This window comes from Morone saxatilis, unplaced genomic scaffold (genome assembly GCF_004916995.1).
Source record: "Morone saxatilis isolate NCDOM2014 unplaced genomic scaffold, NCSU_SB_2.0 Contig19, whole genome shotgun sequence".
NCBI classification, from domain to species: Eukaryota; Metazoa; Chordata; class Actinopteri; family Moronidae; genus Morone; species Morone saxatilis.
The window spans coordinates 23,395,056-23,404,597 of record NW_023339751.1 but is presented as its reverse complement, the minus strand read 5'-3'; the positions used below and the strand labels follow the sequence as shown (position 1 = coordinate 23,404,597).

The window sequence follows — 9,542 nt, the reverse complement described above, 5'->3', positions numbered from 1 at the left end:
CAGATGTCATTAGGAGCACTAGGAGGAGCCAGAGGAACCTGATCTTTTCACAGAGTATCTGTCTCATGTACTACTGTCAGAACACAGTGAAAACTGCAGCAATAATGACAAATTGGTATTTTTAAAATTGACTTTAAAAGTTGCAGCCTACAGCTTTAATGGTCCTATCTCATCTTTTTCTTTTACAACATAAAAGGCTTCAAAGTTAAAACTCTTTTCTCTGACTAATTATATCAGGGAACTGTAGTGAATGATAAGTACAATTATTGTGTGTAAAGTGGCATGAAAAGAAAATGCTCAAATTGAGTACAATCTCAAATGTGTATTTCAGCACAGTACTTCAATAAATGTACAGACGTCTGTGTGTTTCCACCTTTAAACATCTCCATGGTGTCAAGGTTCCTCAGGACTCCTCGGGGAGATCTGGCAGCGAGGAGAGCAGCTTCTTCATACTGAGCCGAGTCAAAGAGCTCAATAAACCTGACGGAGAGAAAGGATTCAGAGAGACAGTCGGCACAGTTCACAGAAACTGATTGGAGCTTGTTTGTGAACGCAGCACCTGTCCAGGTGATCTGTCAGGAGTTTGGACTCATTGACCCCAGTCGGCTCGTCGTCCTCAAACAGCTCAGCTTCAATGCTGCGAACGTCATCGTCCCTCACTGCAGGACAAAGCGAAGGTTCTACACATATGATAAATTACACGTGAGCACTGGGACACTTTACCTCCTTTGTTTTCGTGTTTAATTTAGGCCCCTGAACATAACATCAAAATTGTGGCATGCTGAAATTTCAAAATAAGGTTTGATCAGGTATCTTTAATGTTTCAGCAGAACTTCTGAAGTAGTAAATAAGGTGGAAATGTGTTTATTGAAGACATAAACAAAACATTCTGAGTTGAGACAATATTTTCACTAATAAATCTCCATTATTTATTGTCTGCCCCAAACTCTTCACCCTTTTAATGTATGAAAGCACCTGAACTGACATTACACCATCACAGGACACTGAATCTCCCTGTTCCCAGATGTTTTTGTTCAATCTAAAAGTCATTTGATGGCAGCAGTGCCTCACCGTTGGCCTGTCTGATGTTCTCCAGCATGGAACCCAGGAGTTCCTCCAGAGGAACCTGCTGCTTCTCCTCCTCCCAGCTGGACAGACGGTCAGACACAAACCTCAGACGCTCGTATCTGCAGACAGAGAAAGAGCTCAAACATCTTGTTTGTTTACGCGAATCCTTTCACAGTGCTGACATTAACTTTGTGCCAGCCATGACATCAGATTTTGTGAAGCTGAATGTCACAATTAACGACCCTAAAAGCATTCTGATATTTATAATGACTGCAATACGTTCACTTTATTTCTGAATTTCAACATCATTGGCACCAAAACTGGACTACCTACTACCTTTCTAAGCAACACATTGAGAGTAGAGAGGCATACAGAAAACGAAGAGAAAGAAGATGAAACCTGCGTGCAGAAAGCGCGCTGGGGAAAAGCAATGTCATTAATTCCAAAACAATGCAGCTACACATTTGTAATAGAGTAGTTGAGTTTACCTAAATAAAACAACCAACAAACAACAATTTTTTTGGCCACTTGGGGGCAGTGGAATCAAGTTGTGAAGACAGTACAGACATGTTGCTGAGCAGGTAGTGCACGGTGGCTTTTTACAGCTATTTCTCTTAAAGTGATCCTATGAGAGCGCTGAGAGTGAACAACAACAGTCAAGTCGTGGCTGAACAGATAAACAATGAGTTGAAACTCACTACAACGCTCAGTAAAGCTGAGAGGAGCTGATTCAGCTGATAATTCATTACCAGAGACACACAAAACTTCATCATTACTATACTTTCATACATTGTTAAGATGTCCACTATAGCTGCTTTAAATGCTGGAGCAGATTGCAAAGTGAACCTGGAAAGTTTTGAAATGAACTGATCTAAGTAGCTAAGTTATGTAAAACTAACATGCAGAATAACTGGTGTGATTCTCTCGTTTTAGGTTTAGGTTAAGTTTAACCACTGAATCCCACATTCCTGAAAAATTCTGTGCTAATTCAATGTGACCAAAGAATTTACAGCCCTACAGTGAGAATGTAGTCTGTGAAGGGAATAGGAAAAATCATGACATACGTATTACATTGCATGGTTTAACACATCCCAGCAGGATATAACAACAAGTGATAAAATGAAACTGAATTAACCCGATCTAGATTCAGATAAGAGGCAGAAAAAGGATGGAAGAATTGACTTTTTATCTGATAGGACCATTTCCAATAAATTATGGTGACGTTTTATTGATTAGCTATATTTATTTAAATGTGACAATGTTATCTTTCTGCTTTATTGTGTTCAAGGTGTTTCTGACCAACATTTTCACATCTTTATCTGGAAACAGATGGTTAGCTATCCGTGCAGTCAGTGTAGACAGAGAGCAGTATGGTTGAGTGTTTGTGCTATTACAGGACTTTCCGTCGGTTGTTTTCGATGCTCAGCTGGTCTCTGTGGCGCTCGGCGGCCTGCAGCTTGGTGTCCAGCTCAGCTTTGACCTCCAGAGAGACGCAGTGACTCTTCCTGTCAAGTAAAGCCGCTCTCTGGGCTTCAAGATGCTTCAGATGTTTGTCCAGAGCCTCAGGATCCTCTGACTCAGCCACCGTCAAACCTGGCAGGAGAGATGAGGTTGAACCATGGACGAGATGAAACAGTGAAAGAGAAAGTTAGAGGCAACTAAAGGTCGACTTATTGGCACACAGTCCCCGACCCTCAGTGCTAGCTTACGTCATTGTTTTGCCCCATTTACCCCGTACACACTGATGTCATTTTGTGTCTGTTCATACTTGTTTTGTTTTCCCAAATACAACACCTCTTACACTTTACTGTATCTGTATCAGCTTTACCAGGTATCCATGTGCTCTGCTCTCTAGATGATTTCTGTCTCTTGATCTCCTCTTGAAGTTCTACTGTTTCCCTCTGAATTACTGAGATTCTGCAAAGAGACAAAAAAGAGGAAAGAAGTCATGAAGAGGCTGCTAAAGTCTTTTTACACGTCAAAAGATGCATTTTATCCTTCAAACAAATTATATTTTCTACATTTTCCATTATCTCAGGAACTCACACAAAAGGTTCATGAGAGTTGTATTTATTTTAAAGTACAGCACTTTTTGTACAGACCTCTTTTAGGTCTTTAATGTTTAAAGTTATAGATATCTGATTGTTATATCACATCATGTGTGTTAACTACAGCTAGATACATAATGTATCTCATTAAACGTTCTGCATACAGTAAATAACATAAAATAAATTAAAATATATACCTGTTCTCTCTCAGAGTAAATATCTAATTTAACAGTCAGAACAGGTGTGTTGGTATAGTTTGATCAGATGTATTTGTACAAAAATACAAATACAGACATATCTACATTTAAATAACCAAAACTGTGTGATTCTTCTCATCACTCATCAGATTTAGAAAATATGTTTTTAGGGCCTTCAACAGTGAGAACTGCACAAACTGTTCTCACACACACACCTCTCCCTCAGCTCGCCGGCTCGTCTCTGGCAGGTTGTCAGTGATTTTGGGTGTGACGTCGAGGCCGCCAGAGTTTGCTGAGCCATCCTGACATCATCCCCCCTCTTCTGAAGCGCCCTGATGACATCATCATACTCCGCCTTTATGGTCAGCAGAAGTCTCTTATAGGCTGTGGCTCGTGCGATCACCTGTGAGAAACAAGATGAGGAGGAAAAACAACAGGAGAGAAACAGAATCGGTTTTGCTCTCTGGTTCAGATTTAAAGAGTCATCTAGTATCTGCTTAACCTGCCAAATATCAAGGAATGTACTCATCATCATACAACACAAGGCTGTAGAATGAAAGGAAGGTTTGTATTTCCTTCATGCTACACACATAGAAAAAGATTATCAAACTCATAGAACAACATTACTTATAGCAGTAAATATATCAAATATATCAAAAATATAAAATATAATAGAATCAAATAAAATATAGTTATTTATATACATACATAGGAAATAATTCTGCAGTACATCTGTTGCATTTGTGTCAGTATACAGCAGCAACAAAATAGTGATGATAATACGTATATATAATATAATTTATACCTAAACGTATAAACCAGAGTTATTAAAGTTAAGTCGACAAAAACAGAATTTGTCACTGTTGTGTCGTAACTGAATGAAGGGTTGAACAATGTCACCAGTCTGATAGTTAACACTGCATGGTGACTGGAGTATGGAAAAATATCCCCAAAAAGCAAACCTTAAAATAAAAACATAGAATAGGTCCCCAGCTGCCTGTGTTTTCACCTTTTCTTTCATTGACTGGACTTTGGATGGTCAGCAGCGTTTAGAGTGACAGGAAGTGGTGTAACTCTATTTAACTTCCTCTGTCTGTATCATGGAGCTCAAATACCAAAGGACATTTAACTACAACAATAACTCTTCTCCTTACACTACAACAACTTTATGTATATACAGTTGCTTTACTGTGAAATAAACGACTATCATTCATTCTCCATTTTACAGAGTTATATTTCCTGGCTCTATCCAGCACATAGCCCCATATAAAATGCAGAGCTGTCGTTTTTATACTTCTGATTTTCTGCTTATTAAACAAATAACACACAACATGTAACTACGGTACTCAAATATTGAGGTGCTGAAGATTAAACTTGGGACAGAGTTTTGCTATTTCACCTCATTTCCAGTGAGTTACCCATCTGCTGGCTGTAGCTTCATACTTCCCTACATGAGAGTGGTGACAAACCTTTCATCTGACTCTCAGCGAGCAGAATGAACGAATTATTCATTGAACTATTCCTTAAATAGAAAGTGGAGCTATAAACGGACACCTTGATTTATCACCTCCTGGCACATCAAACGTATTCTTCATTAATGGTTGCTAATTGATGTATAAAGAGTTAGACATTCATGTGCCTTTATAGAACGTGACAGTAAATTCAGTAACAAGCTCACAATAATAATATAACGTTACGTCTACCTTATTAAACACTGAGCGGTAGATAATGTACCGGAGTTCGTCCGGGCCCTCTTCTGGACACTGCAGGTACTGTTTCTCATGTTCAATAAACTCATACAGAGACTGGAAGAACCGTTCATCACTCTCACAAGTCAAAATCTCGGGTGTTGAAGGTCTTTCTTCTTTTCTTGATGATGAACTGCTGGGCTCTTGTTGCTCAGACATGTTTAAACGAACTCAACAAAAACTTAATGTTCTTCTAACAGGAGGCCATTTGCAAACACCCTCGTCGCTATGGTTACCGTGAAAGTGTGGCTGGGAAATTAAGTTTTCAAAAGAAAGTCGCTTTCTTCTTTAAATACAATTAATTATTAGGCATAATATACATTTCTGACTAACACTAATTATACGACTAAACGACCGCAAAATGGCCATGTGAAATCGGCTGTTGATATTTTCGATCAGGCACCGTAACGGTTACCTAACCCGTGCAAAGGCGTGCAGAAAACCCCGTCGCTCGCTCCGAAAGCCCTCTTCTCATGATCCGCCATTAGGAGTGAACCTGTGGTAAGATCGTGCTCTGAGTTTTAACCAATTCTTCTCAAAAATAACACATTTAAGAGCATGTTTGAACACAAACTCTGCGTTTAAAGTCTAATATGTATCTTCTGGTGTAGGTGGGTTGAACGCCAGGATGCAGATTTTCGTCAAAACCCTCACGGGGAAGACTATAACCCTCGAGGTTAGTGAGCCGGACTGTGATGGAGGGATGCGGCTTTCTGTGGCTGCAGTTACCTCGAGTTTAACTTACTTTACTGTCCTATTGGGCCGAACATGTCACATTTAATAAATTGACTCGTCATACGTCGACTTCTGTGGTGCTTGTATGTTTTTAAACTTAAGCAAAGTGGGCGCAATATACTGTACGTTTGTAACTGAAGGGGCTAAGCTAACTATTAGCTGCTAGCAGTTACCGAAAGCAGCATAAACACGTGTGGCCGGCAGCGACGGGCTCAACCCGACCATGTCTCCTCCACAAAGGGCCCATGAACTCTAATTAGAAATAAAATGACCTGATGTTATGAATACTGTGGATATATATTTATATATTTATACCCAACATGTGACTGTAGCTCTGACCGGAAGAGCGTGTCCCGGCTGACCTGTCTTTTCTCCACTTGATGCTTTTTCCAGGTTGAGCCTTCAGATACTATTGAAAATGTCAAGGCCAAAATCCAAGACAAAGAGGGTGAGTAGAAGTGTGATTTGTTTTGTGGCTTTTTGTAGACCGGTGTCTTAGATGTGACGTTTTTTTCCTGTAGAGATACAGCAAAGGATTGGTGGACAGTGAATGAATCAGAAAATCTTGTAGTTTTTTAAGCACAAATGCCTAAAAAATATTGGTTCCATAACCAAACAAGAGGATTTATTGTGTTTTATATTTGTTTGGGAAAAATTGAGACATTTTAAGCAATTTGTTTGAGCTGTGGGGAATAGTAGTTTCATTTCAATACTAAATGAAGGATTATCATGTTATTGGTTGATAAAGAATCATGTTTTGTCTTCATCAGCAACATTAAATGTGATCAGCTATTCATAACATGACTGACAATCTTTATGAAGTGAGAAATAACTAAATGTAGTATTTTGTTTCTGCAGAGGAAACTTAATATCTAGTTTCCTCAATTTCTCCTCTACATTTTGCTGATAAAAATAAAATGAAATCATGAACCCATATTCAGCCCGATAAGTTGATCTGTGATCTAGAAACTTGAACGAGAAACAACTCTAAATAAGCAGAAACTGTTAAAGTCAGTATTTGATGTTGCTGGACAACCAGAAATGTTAATGAGTTTTGAGGGTAAAAGTATAAAATAGTGGATCACCTTTTCACCAGAGACAGGCTGTAGTTCAAAAATGGTTTATATTTAAAACGTAACTATTTGACTTAGTCTCAATAATCTTTATTAGTATCAAGCAGTTAGCAGATTTAAGTTTGATTTCCTGGGATTGCAGATTTACATGAAACCATAAAACCTGAATAAATATGTATTAAGTTGGTGTCGTCCCACCCACTGAAACATGTGGATAAGTCTATTCATGGTTAAATTTTCTGTAGCTGCAGTGGATTTCTAAGTTTGAATGGTTGGTAAAGTGTCAGGTTTGTTGACCTTCCTGTTCCAGTGTGGTTGCTGATGTGTAGTCTTGTTGTCTGCAGGTATTCCTCCTGATCAGCAGAGGTTGATCTTCGCTGGAAAGCAGCTGGAGGATGGACGCACGCTGTCCGACTACAACATCCAGAAGGTGAGCTGAGGGAGGAAACTGCAGACCTACTAAGAACATCTCAGACTACAGACTGTCTGAGTTTAGTTTAGGGTTTAGTCAGTGGATAACCTAGTTGTCAGAGTTTAGAAGTTGCTTCTATCAAATCTGAGTTTAATGTCCAGCTGCCAGTGGTGGAGCCGGTATTTCTTCAAGTAAAGGTACTATACTCTACTGTAATAATATTCTTAACAGGGTGTTAGCATGGTCTGAAAGTTTCAAATCAATCACATTTTTTAGGCCTTAAAATGTCTTCAATGTGATTTGGACTGGTCTTAGAAATGCATTGTTAATGTTTTAGTTAATTTTTTGGGCCAACATTTGCATTGATCATAATTTTAGCTACTTTGTATGCTGTTCCTTACAAAACGATACATTATATTTGTGACACATTGTGGGAACGGTTAACTACTGCTGTAAGATAAATGTAGTGAATGAGTAGAACTACAGTTGCATTAAAAAGTCAAGTACCGAAAAACGTTTCTGAAAACATGTTGGGTGAAAAATATGCCATGCAGTTCCAGAATCTGTCTGCTGAATTTTAGATCAGTAGCAGTTAGTTTAAAAGATTATTGGGAGTTTCCAGATGTGGCCTGGACTTCAATGGTATGCAAATGACGAGCAGCCAATGTGACGTCCAGTCTCTTGAAGCACACTTGGATACAGGCTGATCCTGTGGACCCCTACCATGAAGCTCCTGGTAGCTTTCTGTTAAAATGTTTCATTTCTCCTCCTCAGGAGTCCACCCTGCACTTGGTGCTGAGGCTGCGTGGTGGTGCTAAGAAAAGGAAGAAGAAGTCTTACACCACCCCCAAGAAGAACAAGCACAAGAGGAAGAAGGTCAAGCTCGCTGTGCTCAAATACTACAAGGTATAAACACTCATCCTAAATCTTAATGTCATTCAGTATCAACTCCTCCTTACTGTCTAGTTTCTAAATCTGAAGGAGCTACACAGTCAGCTGTTAACAGAGTAATCTCTATTTGTATGTAAATATCTATATATGTTTTATCAGTTTACTTAATTAGTTCAGAATTGACCATTTGGCTCAAATCAACAACTTTTATATTTTTAGATATTGTTAATGGCAGAAATGATGTATTCTATAGTAGGAAGAAATTCAAAGGCACTTTGTCAGATCTTAAGGTTCATCAGTCTGAAACATGATGTTCTAGCTTTATTCTAAGTATTCGTGTGCGTCCAGCTCTGCTGCAGCAGTCTGAATTGTTTTCTGTCTCCAGGTTGACGAGAACGGTAAAATCCACCGGCTGAGGCGTGAGTGTCCTGCTGATGAGTGCGGTGCTGGTGTCTTCATGGCAAGCCACTTCGACCGTCACTACTGCGGAAAGTGCTGCCTCACCTACTGCTTCAACAAGCCAGAGGACAAGTAGACAGGGACAGACTGAAGGGCGTTAATAATAAAGACGTTTGACACAACTCAGACTCTGTGTGTTTACTCTGAAGGGGATTACTAAGCTGTTCACTTTTAGTTGATGTTTGAGTGACACATGCTATCTTTTTGTCATACATCTAACATCTATAATCCTGCATGTTATGAGGTCATGTGAAAAAGGTTGGTTGGAGTGATTTCTTCCATAAGTCACCTGATGAGCCGTCTGTTTCCTGGAATTATATTATGATGGAACATTTGGAGCGGAATTTGAGAATCATTAACAAATATAGAGCTAGTTTAAGTCATGAATCAAGAGTCAATAGTAGTCATCCCTAATGAAGTTAAATTGATAATTCCTCTTTGAAGACGGAAGGCAGATGTGGGGGAAATTTAAATACTAAAATAAAAGCAAAGAATAGAATGATCATTGAGTGTAATTGAAGCAAATTGTCCGTGTGCTCCTTGTTAAATAGTGACCAGCAGAGGTCCCTACATGCTGACACAGTGATCGGTTCCCAAATCATTCCATAGTCCACCACATGTTAGAAGCTAATGGTCACGTTTTGAGAGTTGGAGGACTTGGGGTTGGCTGTTTTGATCCATAGTAATTTATAGTGATCCTAGTTTAACCACTGATTGAAGACTTAATTATCTTCAAACAAATAAAAACATTCAGATTCCTTAAAATCCTCTGATTGGCGGACTGTGGTCTATTGTGGGGTCCTTGTGAAAGTGTTTGGGACCACTGGGCTACGCTACCACCTCCATTCTTTAATGTATCAGTCTCAAGCATTTTTTCATTTGATATTGTCTGTTTATGCTTCTTGACTGGG

At 39.1% G+C, this 9,542-nt stretch overlaps 3 protein-coding genes across 4 annotated transcripts in view; 2 read left to right on the top strand and 1 right to left on the bottom strand.

Annotated features, from left to right (window-relative positions):
* The window catches only part of LOC118329833 (clathrin heavy chain linker domain-containing protein 1-like), a 7,995-nt gene extending 2,596 nt beyond the window's left edge, over positions 1-5,399 (bottom strand). The window contains exons 1-7 of one of the 2 annotated variants that reach the window (XM_035664152.1): positions 5,017-5,399; positions 3,529-3,716; positions 2,897-2,985; positions 2,463-2,661; positions 1,072-1,187; positions 560-680; positions 374-480 (exon numbers count right to left, since the gene is read on the bottom strand). In XM_035664152.1, coding sequence (XP_035520045.1) covers positions 374-480; positions 560-680; positions 1,072-1,187; positions 2,463-2,661; positions 2,897-2,985; positions 3,529-3,716; positions 5,017-5,220 — 1,024 coding nt within the window. In that variant the 5' untranslated portion in view covers positions 5,221-5,399. The remainder of the gene's footprint in view (positions 1-373; positions 481-559; positions 681-1,071; positions 1,188-2,462; positions 2,662-2,896; positions 2,986-3,528; positions 3,717-5,016) is intronic. The other variant, XM_035664153.1, reaches the window with a different exon arrangement.
* LOC118329834 (reticulon-3-like) overlaps positions 1-9,542 on the top strand; it is a gene marked incomplete in the record, with an annotated part of 46,178 nt that overhangs the window by 34,273 nt on the left and 2,363 nt on the right.
* rps27a (ribosomal protein S27a) lies at positions 5,449-8,753 on the top strand. The gene is made up of 6 exons (XM_035664155.1): positions 5,449-5,562; positions 5,673-5,737; positions 6,190-6,244; positions 7,214-7,299; positions 8,056-8,187; positions 8,558-8,753. The coding sequence occupies exons 2-6, from the start codon at positions 5,690-5,692 to the stop codon at positions 8,705-8,707; spliced, it is 471 nt and encodes a 156-aa protein (XP_035520048.1). The 5' UTR covers positions 5,449-5,562; positions 5,673-5,689; the 3' UTR covers positions 8,708-8,753.